Below are 20,182 nucleotides of genomic sequence, written 5' to 3' on the forward strand. Positions count from 1 at the left end.
AGGTATAGTGAAAGGTTAGGGAGAAGAGTGGCATCTACGTTCTCAAGCTCCCCAGCCAAGCGGGCGTCCCCAGAGCTGGAGACCAGTATCTTTAAATCTACCTAAGAACACCGGGACACCTACTGATCAGATAAGGGCATTTGAAGATCAGGACAAGAACTCCAGGGGAAAAAAGGTGGCAAAGCTTTATGATGCAGTAAAACCTCTGCTGCCAGAGGCCACATCTTGGGCAAAAGTCCAGAGTGGCCCTGCAAGAGGAAGAAAGAGAGGAAGGGGAAGGTCCTGGATAACCAGGCCACTCCCTGAGGAAAAAATGTGAAGTGACCAGTGATGGGTGTCTTAATACTGAAAATACAAGAACTGAATCCAGAGTCACAAGCGCCGTGATTGATCAGCTCATTTACTAGAAAGGAAGAGAAGAAAGCCATCACTGTGGTGTAATCAGATGAGTTCAGAAACTTGGGTTCTGGTCCCTACCAAAATCTAGACTCACGAACTCCGATAAAAGGGCCTCAGCCTAAAATAAAGAGAGAGGACTGGTCAAGCCCTAAAATGCTATGACGCCATCAGCAAAGGTGGCTGCAGAGAGGACTCTGGATGGAGGGAATCCATCCACAGGGCAAAAAGCACAATGAAGCCCACAGAGCCCTGTTACACTAGGGGTTGAAAACCCACCAGTCACCTACCGGCCAGTGGCTACCAAAGCCATCGGCATGACCATGGCAGTCACAGCCACCACCACAACTTAAAAGTGAGAGAGCCAGGTGGGTCCCTGCCATGCTAGAAGCAGGTACACCTGCCACTCTGATACAACATCTGCTCTTTAAACAGCTGACGGCTCCCACCGATGCCCAAAGGGCCGGATGGAAGGTTCTGTGCCTAGGAAAAGTCTATTGTCTGCTGACAAGACTCCCATTTTAAAAAGAGAAACAACGCCTGGAATGTAAATGTATGTGAGTTAAATATTTGTTTTCCTAGAAACTGTTCAGAAGAACCAATTAATTCTCTGTGGACCATGTGACGATTATTCTGTGTACAACCTGAGAATGAGCAACCTGGGGGAGAGGGGAGTTAAATCAAAGATTCCCGAGGCAAGGTGCCTAGGGTTTATAGTCTAAACTAGGAAGTTTAAGAAAGTTGAAGGTACCAGGGAAAACAGAACCCAGGAAAAACTGGGAGAGGACGTTTGACAGGCAAAAAAGGTGGAAAAGAAGAATTATGGTTTGCCTCCTGTTGGGAAGGAGCCTCTGAGAATAAATGATCCTAACTAAGAATTAAAAATAATGAGAGGAAGAATCTGTAGCACTAATTAAAAGCATATTCTTTCCAGACTCTGGTCTTAACATTTTTATGAACTCTCCATTTCTTTCGTGGGAGTCTCCTTCTATGCTTGTCCCTTAACTATGCTTAGGGCTCTGTCCAGGGCCCCCTTCCCTCATCCACTCCCGCTCAGGCTTCGAGCACCACCTATAGACAGACAATCCCCACCCCTCTCTGTGGACCCATATGCCTCTACCTGGCCGTCTTAGGAGGCCTGAACCCATTCTGGCCACCTTGGTCCTCTGTTCTGCCACACCTACCTTCCAATGGGCTCCTTCTCTGGTCCCCACCACCATCGAGCACACATTGTTTAAGCCAAAAAATAAAAAAAAGAACAACTCAGTAACTGTGGGCTGGATAAATAAAGGGTATTAAACGATGTAGGAGACAGAGGTGAAATCTGTTTCTAACCAAGATCGGAGAGAACTACCTTCACGTCCTGCTTCAAGGAACCTGCTTTGGTCCACCTGGAAGAGCTGTGAGGTTGGGTCACAAAAGACAACTCTCTGGACCCAGAAAACAGGAAGAGTCGGCTCTTACCTTGGAGTCGTAGGCTGACTGCTTAATGACTTCGGGCGCCATCCAGAAGGGAGTGCCCACGAAGGTGTTTCTTTTGATCTGGGTATCTGTCAGCTGCCCCGCCACCCCGAAATCGGCCAGCTTCACCTCTCCGTGTTCAGAGAGCAGAACGTTGGCAGCTGCAAAAACAGACCCCAAGACACCTCCTGACGCTCTGTGCTGCTCGGCTTCACCCGTTAGTGCTTCCGGAACACGTACAGTCTCTTGTCTTCGAGATCTCGTGCTCAACGTGGGCAGGATCGGTGGGATCCCCCTCAAAGCCGCCCCACCCCACCCCACCCCAGGCAGGTTGAAGGCACTCCTCAAACACGTGCAGGACAACCTCCCTTTGAGAAGAAGTACAAGTTTCTCCTGTACTGGGCCTTCCCACCTGCCTTAGGATTTCAGAGGCATGGAAAGCAACATGTTTTCTTACCTTTAATATCTCTATGAATTTTCTTCTCCGAATGCAAATAATCAAGTCCTTTCAGTATTTCTCTTAATATAGTAGCAATCTGAGTTTCATCTAAAGGGCCAGGTTCTAACTAGTAAGAAAAGAGGTATTAAAGTTACTCAAATGATCATTTTAGGAGAAGTTTGAGATGATCAAACACAGTCAATACCCATGTTAAATGAACAATATTCAAATCTAAAAACATCTTCACTCCAGGGGTGCCTAGGTGGCTCAGCCGGTTAAGTGTCCGACTCTTGGTTTTGACTCAGGTCATGACCTCATGGTTTGTGGGTTCAAGTCCTGCGTCGGGCTCTGTGCAGGCAACTGGGAACCTACTTGGGATTCTCTGTCTCCCTCTCTCTCTGCCCCTCCCCTGCTCTCTCAAAATAAGTAAATAAACATTTTTTAAAAAATCAAATAAAAATTTCTTCACTCCAAATAGCCATTTTGTCTGAACAATTAAAACCTATTTAAAAGACCCCTCCCCCAAAAAGTAAAGAAAGCAACAAAGAAAAAAAGAGTTTGCCAATTAAAGCAAGTCTGGCTAAGAATAGAAGCAGGGCCAGTGAGAAAGCCTGTGGTCAGGCCAGTCGTGCCAACAAGCTAAGCTTGGGAGGGACTTCAGTCCAGAGACCAAAGCCTGGGAGCTCACAGTTAGGATACCCCATCCTAACACATACCATGGTCATCACCACGCCCGTGGTCGTGGCCTGGGGACCGACTGCCGTCTGAGGCTACACATGCACCAGAACTTTCCAAATCTGAAGTTTTTTTAAATGTGTATTTATTTTTGAGAGAGAGAGATCAAGCATGAGCGGGGAAAAGGCAGAGAAAGGGAGACACACAGAACCTGAATCAGGCTTCAGGCTCTGGGCTGTCAGCACAGAGGCCAGCGTGGGGCTTGAACTAACAAACCTTGAGATCATGACCTGAGCCGAAGTCAGACACTTAACCAACTGAGCCACAGAGGCGAGGCGCCCCTCCAATCTGAATTTTAAGACCTGGGGGAAGAGAGCTGAAAAGGGCTCAATTCCAGTGATGCGGGATATTTTTTTTGGGGGGGTCACATAATAAATATATAAGTCTATTATCCCAAATAAGATATAATCGCCTCTGAAAACCTTTACTGTGAGAAACTCAAAAGAATTAATACTGACGCCTTAAAATTATAATTGTATGAAGATGTAAAGAAGAAATGCCAAATTCATATATCCTCTGTTAAAAGGGAAAATTAGGTTCTAGAGTGCAGCTCAGACAAGGCAAATAGTCCACCATTACTTCAGAGCAGGGAATTCAACCACACCTAATAGTTCCACAAATCAGCACAACAATCTAACACTCCCTACAGGACCAATAATGGTGCCATCAGAGAGAGGGACAGAATTCTCATAATTTATGTTAATTTTTTATCCATATGATAATCCTCAGAATCACATTTTAGATCTGACAGGGATGCTATGATCACCCAAATCCTCACACTTCGTGGAAGGAAGCCACCACCCCGTGACCTTCCCTGCGTAAATTTTAAAAAGACAGATGAGCTATACAGGATCAGACCTGTAAATACAGAGAACTAGTGACTGCCGGAGGAGGGAAATGCTGGGCAAGACGGTGAAGGGGCGAGGGAGGGACAGGATTCCAGGTGTGGAATGAATGTATGCCACAAGGATAAAAGCCACGGCGCAGGGAACACACTCAGTGGTATTGCAACAGTGATGTACTTTGCCAGATGATGGCCACACGTGCGGGGAGTACAGCGTATGGAACATGCTGGTCAAATCACTATGATGTACGCCTGAAACTAACGTAACATCGTGTGTCAACTACACTCAAAAAAACAAAACCAAAAACAAAAACAGTGGGGTGCCTGGGTGGTTCAGTCAGTTGAGGGTCTGATTCTTGATTTTGGCTCAGGTCGTGAGCTCAGGGTTCGTGGGATCAAGCCCTGTGTTGGGGTCTATGCTGACAGCATGGAGCCTGCTTGGGACTGACTCTCTCTCTCTCGCTCTCTCTCTCCCCCTCCCTCAAAATAAATAACCTTAAAAATAACAAAAAACTAAAAAAAACTAAAAAAAGGTGAAGGAATTCTAAAGCTGACAGATTCACTCAAAAAAAAAAAAAAAAAAAAAAAGAGACACAGAGAGGGAGAGATGTGCTTTAATCCAAAGGGAAGGGCAGCTAAGACCCTCTCTAGAGCAGCGTTCCAACAGACACACGTACCCTTTCTCAGACAGGGCTACTTGTGTGTCTCAGGAACTTTGCCGGATGATGGTGACCGAACAGCTGTTAGATGGCGCCCAAGATGGGGGCAAGTGAGGCTCCCCATTTCCCTTCATGACGGATGGACTCCTACTGGCGCTGCTTTCCAGCCATTGGGCGAGCTGCGCCGCCCCTGCTGCAGGCCCCGCTGGGGGCTCCGGGAACCCCCCTTACGTGCATGAAAGAGGGAAGGTGGGGGGCGGCCGGGCTGCCTCTCCTAACCCGCAGGCCTCAGGGGACTCTGGCAGTGGCAGCCGCGTGCGGGGACCGAGCCGTCCCCCTCGGCAGTCCCCCGTGCACAATGCACGAACAGGACGACGTGCCAGTCGCTCTGGTCCTACCACGTGTTACACGCTCGGAGGTCACACTCGTGGGTCAACTAACCTGCCAAGGAGGATCCCAATCTCCTTTTTTTATTTTATTTTCCTTTATTTTGAGAGAGCGAGTGAGTGAGTGAGAGTGAGGGAGGGGCAAAGAGAGAGAATCCCAAGCCGGCTCTGCACTGTTAAGCACAGAGCCCGATGTGGGGCTCGATCTCAGGACCATGAGAACATGACCTGAGCTTAAATCAAGAGTCGGACGCTTAAGAGACCGAGCCACCGAGGTGCCCCCCAATTTCTAATTACGATTGCCGAAGATTACCTCAGACGAAGGTAGCATGCTGCATACTTTGTTCCACGGAACCTAATTTTCCCCCACAATTATCTGGCCAAGAGTCTTATTTTCAAGAAATACACACCAGAACTACTGTTCCAAAGAACACAATCTGAAAACCCTGCCTGGTCTGTCTTCTCCACATATATTTGAGTCTTCACGGGTCAGAGACATTTTTAAGACTCAAAAAGAGGAAAAGGCACTTTTCTGGTAACCCGGGAGAACAGGGCAAGGAAGGCAGGGCTGCTGGCCCGGAATGCACCGGAATGCACAAGGGTAACCCAGTCCTACAAAACCCCACCTCAGAGCATGGGTTCCATTCCCTCCTCCCGCAGGTATCTACCCAAGCAGGTAATCAGTAACATTTGGTGCCACTTGGAGGTAACTACCACCTCCCTTCTGTTATCAAGTCTCAGGAAAGAAACAGCAAAGTAGCCTGGTGTCACCACCAAGGGGAGATAAGAAGAACAGAGATTTCTTATTTAATTTCTAATTTAAAAATCTTCCCCTGAATCATTAGGAGCTGGCTCTCTGATTAATGTGTGTCTGGCCATGCCCTTTTAAATCTGACCTAAACACTACCCACCAATGATTTATATGCCATGGGCGGGGGGCAGTGGGGGAAGGGGACAAAGAGAGACAGTCTATTTACAGGGAGAGGACCGATGGATGGTGTCAAAGTTCGCTGTAAAAGGTATTCGGCTGTTCTCTGCACCAGAGTTCTTCACTGGTGGGGAAGACCCGGCTAAGTTCTCAGAGTCCTAGATTAGCACCCTCCACCATTAACGTGTCCAAGTAATATAAACAAGGTGCTCTCTCTCATTAGGAGGACTGCGCACTCTTCACATAATCTTTATAAAAGAAAGACTCCCAGGAAAAAACTCTGGGAGTCTCATCTCTGGGTGACTTTGAACTCCCTCTCCCCCAGGTCTGTTCTCCCCTCTCCACTCTAACAGAGACGATTTGCCAGGCACACGGCCACCCAACAAGGCCACACGTGCCAGCTCCTGCAGCAGCTCAGCAGGCTTGGCCGGGTGACTAAGTTCTCACCCGTGGAATATGCACAGAAGCGACTGCCCCTTCCTGGTCTTGGCCCTGAAAACACTGGCAGCCAGAGAAGACAGTGACCGAAGACACAGGAAGCCATGGGTAACAGATGGCAGAGCTACCCTCCAGGGCAGGGCCCCGATGACCATGTGGACTGGAGCCCAGTGACCCCACATGTGGGACGGAAAGAGAGTTGACCCTTGAACAAAGTAGGGGTTTAGGGGCACCGGCCCCTGCATAGTTGAAAACCGGCATACAGCTTTGGTCTCCCCAAAATCTTAACTACTGTTGCCTGGAAGCCTCAATAATAACATACAGTCTCTTAACACACATTTTGTATGTTCTGTGTATCATGTACTGTATTCTTACAATAAAATAAGCCAGAGAAAATGGTAGTAAAAAAATCGTAAGGAAGAGAAAACACATTTACAGTACTGTCCTGTCTAGAAAGAAAAATCGGCATGTAAGTGGACATGTGCAGTTAAAACCCATGTTGTTAAAAGGTCAACTGTACTTTTCTCTCTTGTGTGAGATGCTGTTTGGGGACCACTACAACAGCAGCTCGGCCTAACACTAATGAATACACCATCTGATCGTTTAAAACCATGTTGCATGGGGTGCCTGGGTGGCTCAGTCAGTCGAGGGTCCGACTTCGGCTCAGGACAGGATCTCACGGTACATGGGTTCGAGCCCCACATCAGGCTCTCTGCTGTCTGCACAGAGTCTGCTTAGGATCCTCTGTCTCCACCTCTCCCTGCCCCACCCCCGCTTACGCTTGCTCACAAATAAATATTTAAAAAATTAAAGTAAAATAAAATCATGTTGCATATTCATTTTCAAGTTTGTCAAACATGTCTGCCTGATTGAGTGACTACTTTGTGGAGCACAGTTCCTTCTTCATTAGACTCCAAGCGCATCCCTGGTGCTCTCCTGCAGCACAGACTGACCTAACCACCTATAGATCTTCTGGGCTCTGGCCATCCAGACCTAATCCTCACACCAATCCTCCCAATCCACCCCAGCTGGCTTTCTTCCCCTGATGGCACTTTCCCACATACAATATAACAAGCCGTCTTCTCCCATTAGAACACGGCTCGTGCCAGTGGGACTGCCTTCTGCCTCGTCCACTGCACTAACTCCCAGGGGCCAGCACAACGCCTGACATGTGGCAGGCACACAACAAATATTATCTGAATGAAAAATGAATTCACTCGAAACCTATCCCGTTTTAAGTTACAAAGTCTTTAACTGCATGATACCCATTACATTCACAAGTCACGGCACCCCAGAAGAAGATGGAGCTTGAGAAATTATCTACATTTACTGGTTTTCAAACTAGAACCCAGCGTTTTCTCACAGTGGCTTCTAGGGCTTCCCTCAGGACATGATCTATCAGGACATGATCTCACGGTTCATGGGTTTGAGCCCCGCATCAGACTCTCTGCTGTCTGCGCAGAGTCTGCTTAGGATCCTACAAACATTTAATTTCAATTTATTAATTATCTTTCAAATTAGAAAAAATTCAACAGGTTGAACACTTTCACACATATGCATTCAAAATAAAATATATGCCTATTTTACTCTAACATTCATGACTCTTAATAACTAAGCTACATTGGGGACACCTGGCTGGCTCAGTGGGAAGAGCATGCGACTCAATCTCAGGGTTGTGAGTTCAAGCCCTACACTGGGTGTAGAGGTTACTAAAAATAATAATAATAACAATAAACTTAAAAAAAACTAAGCCATATTGTGTCTAATACTATTCTTCATGCCAGATACCATATTTTACTGCTCTAACAGGTTAAAATCAATTGCATTTTTTTCAAAAGTCAAAAAGGATGCATCCCCAGGAAAGAAGAAGAGAAGTCTCCAAGAGACACGCACGCTCCAACAGCATCAGTTTATTTTCCACCAGATACAGAGATGCCCAGGCAAAGACAACAGGACCGGGAGTTCATGCACAGGCCAGCCTCTCAGTAATTCACAAAGAGCAGATCTGTGTTAACAAAAGCTGAAGTAATGAAGTCTTTCAGTTGTGTCCTTTAATTTGTCTCATCCACAAAGCCCAAGATTTACTTACAGGCCGTGCTACAGACTAGAAATCTCAGCCTGGTCTTGAAGCCACCATCTTTAGCCTGGGGCAAAGTCACTTTCCTCTCTTGGGCCCCCTCTGAATGTACAGAACAGCAAGAGAGGATCAGGTCTGCAGTTCTCTTGGGCTCCGACAGCTGACGCTGCTGGTATGTCAGGGCTCAGTGGCCTGGACCTGAGGAAGCCCTCTCAGCACCCAGACAGCTCCCTACCTACATCCAAAACACCCCACTTCCCGCCAGGGAACATCCAGGCAATTCTTTGTCCCGCATCCTGACCTGGAGCCGGCCTCTACCTGGAACCTCAATTCCAGAATTAAAAGCAAGCCCCCCAAAATTAACTATCAGACATGCTAAAAGGCAATCTTAAAGGGAGGTGGCCACCTTCCTGCCCCGGGCTAAAGTGTCATTAAGAGTCAACGCGAGGTGGGGTGCCTGGTGGCTCAGCTGGCTGGGCGTCCAGCTCTTGACTTTGATTAAGGCTCAGGTCATGATCTCGCAGTTTGTGGGTTTGAGCCCCTGAGTCAGGCGTGGAGCCTGCTTGGGATTCTCTCTCTCCGTCCCCCTCTGTCCGCCGCCCCCCTCCCAACCCTCCTAACCCTGCTCACCCACACACTCTCTAAATAAACTTAAAAAAAAAAAATACAATGAGAGAAATTTAACTAATATCTCAGAGCCTAAGTAAAAAGACCTGTTAACCACAATGCAGAGTAAAACAGCAAAAAACAAAATCTGCATACACACTTCAACATGCTCGTGGCCAAGAACAGGGAGGGGTTAACAGAGAAACAGCTGTATACCTGTGACCACACTGAAACCTTAGTTTTCATTAGTGTTAGGGACTGAACTGTGTGTCCACCCCTCTACCCAAAATTCAAACGCTGAAATCTGTCTCATATCATAAGACACCAGATCTGCCGGTGCCTTGACCTTGAACTTCCTAGCCTCCATAACTATGAGAAATCGATGTTTGCTGTTGAAGCCCCCAGCCTGTGTAATTTGTTATGGCAGCCCAAGCGGACTCAGTTACTGAGCGCGTGAAGAGACAAGAGGCATCTGGAGGGCAAAAGGTGAAGAAAGAGCCAGTAAGATCTTCATGCTCTGGGGGCGGCACAGCCCTGTCCTTGCCTGGTCTCCTTTTCCTCCACACACCCCACCTGTGGGGCTCCTCCGAAGTCACAAATACATATATTAGCACTATGCCTCTTAACAGAAGAGAGACACTTAATAAAAGCTTAATTTTTCAGAGAAATGCCCCCAAATCCATACATTCAGCTATACGGTATCAAACTGTATATGCTACGATATTCTCATTCTTAAAATCTTTTATAAACAAATAATAGACCCTCTCAAAATAATCCTAATGGTTTTCAACATTCAAAAAAATAGTTCTTGTATCCTATTATTAAAGTATCCTCATCTTTGTAGGTTGGGGACATGACAACAGCAAGGGGATACGAGAAAGGTACAATAAAGTAAGAGGGACAGGAAGGACATGTGGGGTCAGGGAAGGCCACAAGCTTTGCCACTGGACACAACGAGGCCCAAAGTCCAGCTGTATTTGCTAGGTGGGACACCAAAGTTCTGAGTGTTTCCATTTGCCCATCAATTAAAATGAGATGATTAGGGATGTCCAACAAAGGGTGTCTGGTTCTTGTCACCAGGACCATTAATGTGGAAGGTGGATGACAGTTTGCTGGGACTGATACTACAGGAGATTTTTAATTTTTTTTTTTTTTTTTTTTTATTTTAGAGAGAGAGCACACAAGAGAATCTTAAGCAGGCTGCTCGCTGAGCATGACTCAGACTCAACTCCATAACCCATGAGATCATGACCTGAGCCAAAATCAAGAGACAGACCCTCAACCAACTGGGCCACCCAGGAGCCCTAATATAGGAGATATTTTTTAAATGGAGAACTCTATACCTCCTTCCAATTGTAATGTCTAAAATTTCACAGACTTCGGGGCGCCTGGGTGGCGCAGTCAGTTAAGCGTCCGACTTCAGCCAGGTCACGATCTCGCGGTCCGGGAGTTCGAGCCCTGCGTCAGGCTCTGGGCTGATGGCTCAGAGCCTGGAGCCTGTTTCCGATTCTGTGTCTCCCTCTCTCTCTGCTCCTCCCCCGTTCATGCTCTGTCTCTCTCTGTCCCAAAAATAAATAAACCTTGAAAAAAAAAATTTTTTTTAATTTCACAGACTTCAAATTTCCAAAGACAGTTACCACTAAATAAAGTCAATTACCATGGCCTTAAAAATGAATAAACCAGAGCATGGAGAGACCAGAACTGCCATCCTGAAGGTCTCCACATTGGAGGGAAGAGTCCTTGCAAACAATTTCATGTATGTCACAAACGAGATGCACTCAAGGTAACAGTAAATCTAATTACACAAAATGAGAAAATTTTCTACATTCCTGTAGTATTTCCCAAAAGAGTCAAAAATGAAAAGCTCTTTGTGTCATGTGTGAATTTATGGAAAAGATGCAAAGCAAGTCAAAACACTTTATCTGGCTCTTCTATTGCTTTTCTCATTTTAACAGAACTGTTGATTATCACATTAAATTTTCTTCTTGCAGGGCACCTGGGTGGCTCAGGCAGTTAAACATCTGACTCTTGATTTCAGGTCAGGTCACGATCTCGCGGTTTGTGGGTTCGAGCCCCAAGTCAGACTCTGCACCAACAGTGCGAAACCTGCTTGGGATTTTCTCTCTCCCTCCTCTCTGCCCCTCCCCTGCTCTCTCCCTTCAAAATAAATAAACATTAAAAAAAAATCTTCTGGAAACTTCCTTTTGAACACTACTCTGACCAATTGCTTTTATGGTTTATAACATTACGTGATATTATAAAATTGGGTACATAATACCTTTGGAGATACATCAAGTTGTAGAGGCTTACCTTCCCCCAAAACTACTAACTCCTACTCCCACCGTAAAAAAGAAATCTTTTAACCACAGGACATCTCTTTCCTTAGTGGATAAAACCTATGTAAGACTGTAACCCCTGACACACAGCTTCTTCCGGCAATCCCTCTGAGGGCAGCGAGAACAGCAGACCCATCATCCCCCAAGCGTCCACCAGACAGGACCCACCTACTAACACTAAAATGGTAGATGAGGCCTGTCCCAGAAACTACCACTCACCCAAAAATCAGCCCTTCCAGGACAGGTAAGAAAAGAGTGCCACGGACACAGGTGTCACTGTGCGACCACAGTGGGGACGAGATGTCAAGTGCTAAAACCACTGTGTCCATTTTTTAAAAACTTGTTTTGCATACACTGTGTTTCAAGGACAACCTACGCAATGCTTATGATTCACTAGTTATTTGTAAGCACCTTGTCAGAGGCCAACATGTGACCATGTTCTACCAAGAGAAGCAAGCTGCAGACCACGGCTGGGAAGTCAACCCATCGCTAGATTCCACTATCTTGCACATGGGCTGGCACCCACTACTGGCACGGGAGGTCTGGGCCAGGCAGAGGACAAGACCAAGGGTGCGGGGCCGGCTCCGCCATCCACGCGCAGTGAGCGCTAGCAAGGGCTCTGAGTGTGCACCCGAGAACACAAGTGTGCACTCCTTCCTGGTCTGGCCACGGCTCCGACACGTGACACTGTTCTGTGATCATCCTCCTCTGCCTGCCTGTCTTACTCCTGAAATCAATTTTTTTAAGTTTTCAAATTCCTGATTCTAATTAGTTATAAATGAAAATGTGACACACATATTTTGGAAGCTAAACTACCATCTGAAATAAGGAAGAGCAATGGGGTATCAGCTCCACGGAAGTTAAAACCAGTTCTGGAAGACAAGCTAACAAACTGTTCTTATGTAAGATAATGACAAGCAAAATCCTTCACGACTTCCATGGACGAATGCACTGGCTTCCCAGGAAACAACACAACTGGCTTCAAAAGCAGACCTTAAATCTTCAGTAATGTTATTAGAAGCAGAAATATATGTTATTAGGATATATGTTGGTCCCTTTTTCATGCAACTGAAGGGGGAAACTGAAACGGATAAAAACAATCATCTCTACAGCCCAGATTTAGTGAGAACTCATGCGTGTTTAGGCGTCAGGTGTGATACTTACTAGATCTAGCGCAGAGCCTCCACCAAGATATTCCATTATTATCCACAATTTAGTGTCCTACAGAAAAAAAGAAAACAAAAAAAGGAAATGATTTTTCAAAAGCAAAACTAGAAAAGATTTTAAATAACCTCAGGGTATTTTTCACTGTTATCTTAGAACTGGAAAATTTCATAAATGCGTAACAGCAAGAAAGCGCGTGCACGTGAGTCCCGTGCAGGGAAAAAGCCCTCCCGGTGCAGACGGGGGCGGGGCTGGCCCAGTTCGTCCCGGCCTGCGGCAGCCACACAGAAGCAGCAGGTTCAGGGCCTACTGAACCAGAATCTCTCAAGGAGCGGATGGAGGCACGGCGGTCGGAGTAGGGGGGCTCCCCTTCTAAAGAACCTCAGGTGGTGATCCTCAAGAACAGCTGGATGTGGGGATCAGGGACCGCAGCGTCACACGTGGCACACCCCAGTGTCAGCTAGGAGGCGCCCGGAGCATGCAGCCGCGGGAACAGGTCCCTGCCCTCTCTCTGCCTGAAGCTCTGGGATGTGCAGGGCCCAGGTTCCCTGGGAGCTGAGCAAAGGTGAGGACTCCTGGGGGGAAGGGGAGGACGGACAGCAGTGCAGACTTTCATCCACCCCCTTGAAAGGCAGCCAATTTCCGACAGCCCAAAGGCTACCGTAATCTTCAGGGAGCTTTCCAGGAAAGCAGGCCCCAGCCTAATGCTTGTGTCTGTGTCCTCACCACTGTCCATTCCGTGACTTTTCCCTTTGTCTCTCCTGAAGCCACTAGGCCCCCATGACTTCTAGAGTTTGTTTGTTGGTTTTTAAGTAGGCTTCACACCCAGCACGAATCCCAACACAGGACTTGAACTCACAATCCTGAGATCAAGGCCTGGGCTGAGATCAAGAGGCAGACACTTAACCTACTGAGCCACCCAGGTGCCCCCAGAGTTCTTTTTTTAAACACAAATCCTAAAGCGATACTCACTTGAAAACCAACAAGTAAGCCAATTTCCACACCGCACTTGGGATAGGGAGCATCCGTGAGGTGGTGAGGAGCCCCCCGGGCTCGGGGACAATCCAGACCAGGGTGTGGGTCCTGAGCCCTCCTACAACCTGAGGGACCCAGGCAGATAGTTCCTCTCCAAACCTCTGCTGTCAACAGTGGCTGACCCACAGTGAGCAGGCAGGCAAGAAGGCCCACTAGTGATGTGGATACTGGTCACGGCTCTGGTGGCGAGGAACCCATGAGTGATTCTAGGGATGCGTGACCCAGCACAGCCCTTTCCCACCAGCGACCCCCAGTCCCACCGACGCCATCATTCAGTGGCCACCTTCCCTTGGATGCTCGTTCTCCACAGCTCCCATCCTGTGTTCAATCACTGTCCCTTTCTGTAGGCTGACTCCTCCCCCATGGTCCTGATGAGCCCTAAAAGCTGTGGGTTCTGCCTCGCTCCTCCCCTCCTGGCTAGAATTCCCAAACCAGAACCCCCAGCTGCTGGTTTCTCTTTCCCAGCAGAAGAGAAGGGTGCTAAGAAAAACTGTGCTACCTCCCCACCTGGATCAGGACAGAGATGCTGTGCATAGTATGAAAACCAGGGACGGAGTGAAGGACAGATCTCCGGATACAGAGAAGCCCCTGGTGCAGGTGTAACTTGTGCCGCCTCGGGCAGCACACCCCGCAGGCAGCATCATGCCTCCAATGCACGACGCTTACGCAACCCAAGACAGAAAAGGTCTCTTAACCTGGCCCATCAGTCAGGATTCCCAATAATTTCTACCTCCACCAACCCTAAAAGAAACATTCAAAAGGGAGCAGTAAATGGATGAGCTGGGGGAAGGGTAAGACGGGCTTTGAGGGGTGCCTGGGTGGCTCGGTCAGTTTAGCGCCTGACTTCAGCTCAGGTCATGATCTCACAGCTGGTGAGTTTGAGCCCTGCATCAGGCTCTGTGCTGACAGCTCAGAGCCTGGAGCCCGCTTCGGATTCTGTGTCCCCCTCCCTCTCTGCCTCACCCTGCTCACACTCTGTCTCTCTCTCCTTCAAAAATAAACAAACATAAAAAAAAAGACGGGCTTTGAGAGTGGCGGGCAGGGCATACTCACTGCCTCTGGACTACAGCAGGGCTCTCTCATCCTCAGCATTCGAGGCTGGGTGAGCCGGTGGGGGCACGGTCCTAAGCCCTGGGGGTTGGTCAGCAGCATCCTTGCCCCTCTACCCACTAGAGGCCAACAGCACATCCCCAGTCCTGACAACCTAAAATGTCTCCAGACCTCACCAATGTCTTCTGGGGGCCAAAACCACCCCCACTGAAAACCCCTGAACTACACGATCAATGTCAATAAGCCTGAAGTATGACTGGACCACCAACTCTAACCATTAATTCTCTCCTTATTCTTAGCACAGCCAGTTTATAACCCTGAAACCTCCAGCTCGAAGGTTATCACTTACTCACTGCGAGGCATCGAAGCTTTCGAATTCTTCATCCAGAAAAAGATGGTAATAATCTCTCTGTTTCGAAACCTCACAATTCAACTGACAATATAATGAGATAATGAATGTGAAAGCACTTTGCAAAGTTCAAGGTACTAAACACATACAAAGTGCTATTAGCTTTATCAACACCATCGCCCATAAATGCCTTAAAATAACCTGGTAAAACCGAAAAAGCCCAATTAACAAGACTAAATAGTAGTTCTCTGCATGGGAGGATCTGAGCAAAATAAAATCTGCAACAATGATTCATACACATTCTACACCACAATGAAAAAAAAAATAATTATTGCCCTACAAGCTCTGAGGCAAGGATGTCTAGGAAGGATGGTCACACCTGACCCATTCTCTGTGATCAAGTGATCAAGCACTGTCACTGCCCAGATGTGGAATCACAGCCCTTCCAAACCATGACTTGTGGGGGAAAAAAATAAATCAGCTTAAGACAAGAATGATTTTAATCAGAATAATTTCATTTTTTAAAACTCACCTCAAGGGGTACACGGGTGGCTCAATTCATTAAGCGTCCGACTCTTAGTTTCGGCTCAGGTCACAACCACACAGTTCATGAGTTCAAGCCCCATGTAGGGCTCTGTGCTGACAGTGCAGACCCTGCCTGGGATTCTCTCTCCCTCTCTCCGCCCCTCCCCTGCTCATGTGCCCTTCCTTGCTCTCTCTCAAAATAAATAAATAAACTTTTAAAAACCACCTCAAAAAACGTAAATTATAAACGACCTTGTGATACAATTTTCTCCTAAACAAAAGAAAATGGTTCCTCTAATAAATTCAAGATTCAAAATTTAAAAGGTACCAGAACGTATACATTGAGAACTTTCCCTCTCACCCCTGGCCCCCAGCTGTCCAGCCTGTAACCTCAGAGAAATATTTTACCCAAATACCCATGAATTCTTTCTCCCCTTCTACGCAGATGGCAACATTCTATACACCGCTCTCTACCTTGCTTCTTCTTAGAGCATTCGCTATCTGTCCATCAAGAAATCCCCCTTGGGGCACCTGGGTAGCTCAGTCGGTTAAGCATCCGACTCTTGGTTTCAACTCAGGACGTGATCTCACAGTGCGTGGGTTCAAGCCCCGCATCAGGCTATGCACTGACAGCACAGAGCCTGCCTGAGATTCTCTCTCTCCCTCTCTCTCCTCTATCCCTCTTCTGCTCTCTCTGCCTCTCAAAATAAATCAACTTAAAAAAAAAAAAAAAGAATTTCCTCTTTTCTTAAACCATAACTAACGCATGCCATAGTGACAACATTGAGTTGTTTCCAGTCTTTTGCTGTCATGAGCCAAGCGTTAAGAAGAACCCTAACATGCTGTCATTTTGAGAAGTTCCTGGAAGGCTAATTTTGAGATCAAAGGAATCCCCTAGAATTTCACCAAATAATGACAAATTACAATTCAAAGAACCTGTCTCAGTTTATAATGCCTCCAACAACAAAGGAGTACTAATTTCTTCCTTCCTTTGCCAATTAGGTGTAATGTTTTTCTGTCATTGTTATAAACTGAATTTTGCTCTCCTCCCCAAATTCATATGCTGAAGCCCTAAGCCCCAGGACCTCAGATCTGTAATGCTGAGCCCTGAACAACACAGGGACTGGGGACGCTGCCACCCTCCCACACACCCTCCTGAAGTCATGAATCCACCTCAAAAACCTCACTCCTAACAGCCTGCTGCTAACTAGAAGCCTTACCAGGAACATGAACAGTCAACTAACTGTTGACTATTAATAACAGTCATAACATAACATGTATGTTACATGTAGTACACACTGCAGTCTTATAATAAAGCTAGAGAAAAGGTTATTTGGGCAATAAATTTACAGAACTGTAAAAACTCTGCCTGTAAGCAGACCTCAGCAGTTCAAAGGGTCAACTCTATTTGGAGACTGGGTATTTAGACAGGTAATGAAGTTAGAAATCAAGTCATTAGGGTGGGCCCTAATCCAATGTGACTGGCGCCCTTCTAAGACAGGACACAGGTGCACACAGTGTGAAGAAGGGAGAAGTCAGGTGTCTACAAGGCAGGAGAGAGGCCTCAGAGGGGACCAATCCTGCCAAATGATGCCTTGAATTCAGACTTGCAGCCTCCAGAACTGCAAGGAAATACATTTTTCTGCTGAAGGCACCAGGGCTGTGCTACTTTGTTAGGGCAGCCCTAGAAAATGAAGACAGAATCCGTAAGTAAGAAAAATAAAAAAGGAGAGTTTCTTTTACTGTGGCTTGAACACATTCATATACTGAAGAGCCACATATTATTTTCTTTTCTGTGAACCATCTATTCATATCCTTTGTCCATTTTTCTACTGGGTTTCTGACATTTTTTTAGATGTAGCAACTTTTAACCTATTAGGGAAATTAGCCTCTCATAATGAGCCACAAACACAGCACTTTCCTCATTTGGCTTTGAGTCTGCTTTAGGCAGTTTCTGCTTGCAGAAAGTAATTTGGTGTCAACACAACATCAGTCATGATACCACTTACAGGCAAGCTTGCTCGGAACTGTTTGTAACCACTTCCTAAGCATCTGATCAGTGACCTAGCTGGTCCCCACACTGAGGGCTCCCCATGTTAACAACCCTCAGATACCCAGAAAAAAGGTTAAAACAAGGCAGTGAAGGGGTAGACCCCGCTCAGCTAACAGGATTTTTACAGCAGGAATTCTAAAACGAACTTCTGCTCTGCACCTGCACTGCATTCAGAGGCCTCCAGATCCATGAGCCATAATAAAGGCTGAGCCCAAAGACATCAACAACACAGCAGGTTTTATTAAAACAACCTGGGGTCAGGGCGCCTGGGTGGCTCAGTCGGTTAAGCATCCAGCTCTCGGTGTCCACTCAGGTCATGATCTCACGGTTCGTGAGTTTGAGCCCTGAGTCCCACTCTGGGCTGGCAGCTGGGAGCCTGCTTGAGATTCTCTCTCTCTCTCCTGCTCTCTCTGCCCCTCCCTGGCTCACATGCATGTGTTTTCTTTCTCTGGCATCTAATAAATAAACTTTAAAAAAGTGGGAGTCATAGAACACACGGGATTGAGAATATGGTTTTTAAAGCAAAGGCACCCTCCTTGCTGAGATGGTGTGCATGAACACAGAATGGTGAGAGAGGATCTGAATCCTGCCTCTGACCCTTACCAGCACTATGACCCTGAGTCCAGTCCCCCGGCTGCTGTGAGACTCTATTTCCCCATCTGCACATCCGTCTTGGAGGGGTGTGCCTGGTACATAATCTGTGCGCCCACATTTTAGCTATTGTTACCACAGTAACTTCAGAGTGCCCCCACTTCAACCACACCCACTGGGAGGCTGTGAAACTGGCATCTAAGTCCAAGCCCTACCTTGCTTTAGACATTCACGCCACCTTCCAGTGGTACTCAAGGTTCAGAGCACGGCACCTGACCTCAAAGCTCATGTAATTCTGCCTCTGCCTCATAGATGCGAGTATTTCTTAAGTGATGCAGACACCTACCGTGCGCACGGTGTCACTGAGGAGGCACAAATGAGTTAGACCTGAGTTCTGACTTTAAGGAACTTTACATAACAGACAAGTGGGCAAATAACCATGATCAGACAGCCCGTGGTGTCTACCACAATAGAGACACGAGATGCGGTGGGATTTCGGAAGATGCCGCCTGCTCGGAATGAAAAGAAGGTTCTGATGGGATCCAGAAGAGAAGAGGTGCCTGCACTGCTCTGAAGGACTGTGACAGGTGGCCCGGGGGCAGGGGGGGCAGGGCGTGTGTTTCCAGCAGGCACGGATGGGGAGAAGTAGATGGTCAGGAACCAACAAGCAATCCTGTACCACTAAAGCCGCCCAGAATGAGGCCAACGTCCTTGAATGCCAGTTGACGGGAGTTTCGACTCATTTTAATCAATAATGGGAAATCACCAAAATTTCTGGACAGCAGAAAATAACCAGCAACTACCTACACGACAATAAATGGAGAGAGAAGGAAAGAAAGATCAATCAGAGTGGAAGGTCAGGGCCAGACTTAATAGGCATTCTAGAAGTGTCACTGATGACCGTTCACCAAGAGCAAATCAAAGATGCTCCACTATTCTGAGCCCCGGTGAATGAGGGCTCCAGGAAGACACATGTCGGCAAGAGGACAACTAGGTGAACGGGGGAGGGAAGCAGAGACGGCCCTTCGTACTCCTGCGACGCTGGCGGGAAACTCTGGGAGACACCGCTGATCAGCAGCTGGCAATGCGGTTTTGAAGTTCAAGATGGAGACTGAGACCAGCAAAGAGGCGAGCATCGGCACAGAGCAAAGCAGTGCGTGGGGACCCACCCGGGCCCTGGAGCTGGTGTCAAGATTATTTGAAGCTGAAGAAGGTTGCAGATTCAACACGTACAGAATGAAGGCTTCCCAGCTTTCCCTTACCTGACTGAGGCAGCAACTTCAGAGAAATGAGGCTGCCCTCAGAGTCCCTCTTTGGGGTGGGTCCGCTCTCAGGAGGGAGGAAGGGCATAAACCTACCACAAATCCCATAAAACCCAACTCTGGTCCTGACAGAGGAGGAAAGACTATTCATGTCTATAGAGAAACCTTATCACAAACTTTCTTATCTCCTGTTTGCTCTTCTAAACACCCATAGTCCTTCCTAAATAAACCCACTGTCCTCCCCACCCCCACTTTTCCTACAAAGTCAGCTCTATGAGCCGCCACCTCCAATCACTTAATGTGCACGCACTTATAAACCTCCTTCTCCTGTGAATCTGTCCTTTACCACTTTGATTTGCAGTCTCCCTAGTCAAGAAGGGAGCAGCGGAAAGGGGTTTCTTCCCCACAAGTGAGACACTGCCAAATTTTTACCTGAAGGGCACTCAGAACACGGGCAAGCTACCCCAGTTCATAAAGTTCAGCCCCTACCCCCCTATTGCACTTTAGATAGTAAACTGACCCTACTGTCATAGGAGAGTCCCTTGGGTCACTCAGGCCTTCAGTTCTCCCAGGTGATCATTATGAAAACCAGCCCAACTCGGTATAGGGCAGTACACCGGGAAGCATGCGGACTCTCCCATGACGTCCCCTTCATCCTCTGTGTGTACTCGAACACATCCAACTCAAGTGCAGCATCTCAAATTTGCTTCAAGAGGGAAGAAGGTCTTGCATTTCCAAAACAGAAGTTCTGTAGCAAATTGCTTCTGTCAATACTGTCTAGAGACTGGTCGGATTAAAGGGGAGAGCAGGGACCAGCAGGAGGAAGTCTTCTTGGAGGGAACAAGAAA

The 20,182-nt window shown here is 47.3% G+C and overlaps 1 protein-coding gene across 6 annotated transcripts in view; it reads right to left on the minus strand.

Moving 5' to 3' along the window:
- STK24 (serine/threonine kinase 24) overlaps positions 1 to 20,182 on the minus strand; it is a 124,365-nt gene that overhangs the window by 23,823 nt on the left and 80,360 nt on the right. For 5 of the 6 annotated variants that reach the window (XM_030313015.1, XM_030313020.2, XM_030313009.1 and 2 more), the window contains exons 3-5: positions 12,470 to 12,526; positions 2,315 to 2,423; positions 1,861 to 2,018 (exon numbers count right to left, since the gene is read on the minus strand). In XM_030313015.1, coding sequence (XP_030168875.1) covers positions 1,861 to 2,018; positions 2,315 to 2,423; positions 12,470 to 12,526 — 324 coding nt within the window. The remainder of the gene's footprint in view (positions 1 to 1,860; positions 2,019 to 2,314; positions 2,424 to 12,469; positions 12,527 to 20,182) is intronic. The other variant, XM_032592380.1, reaches the window with a different exon arrangement.

This window comes from Lynx canadensis, chromosome A1 (genome assembly GCF_007474595.2).
Source record: "Lynx canadensis isolate LIC74 chromosome A1, mLynCan4.pri.v2, whole genome shotgun sequence".
In the NCBI taxonomy this organism is placed as follows: Eukaryota; Metazoa; Chordata; class Mammalia; order Carnivora; family Felidae; genus Lynx; species Lynx canadensis.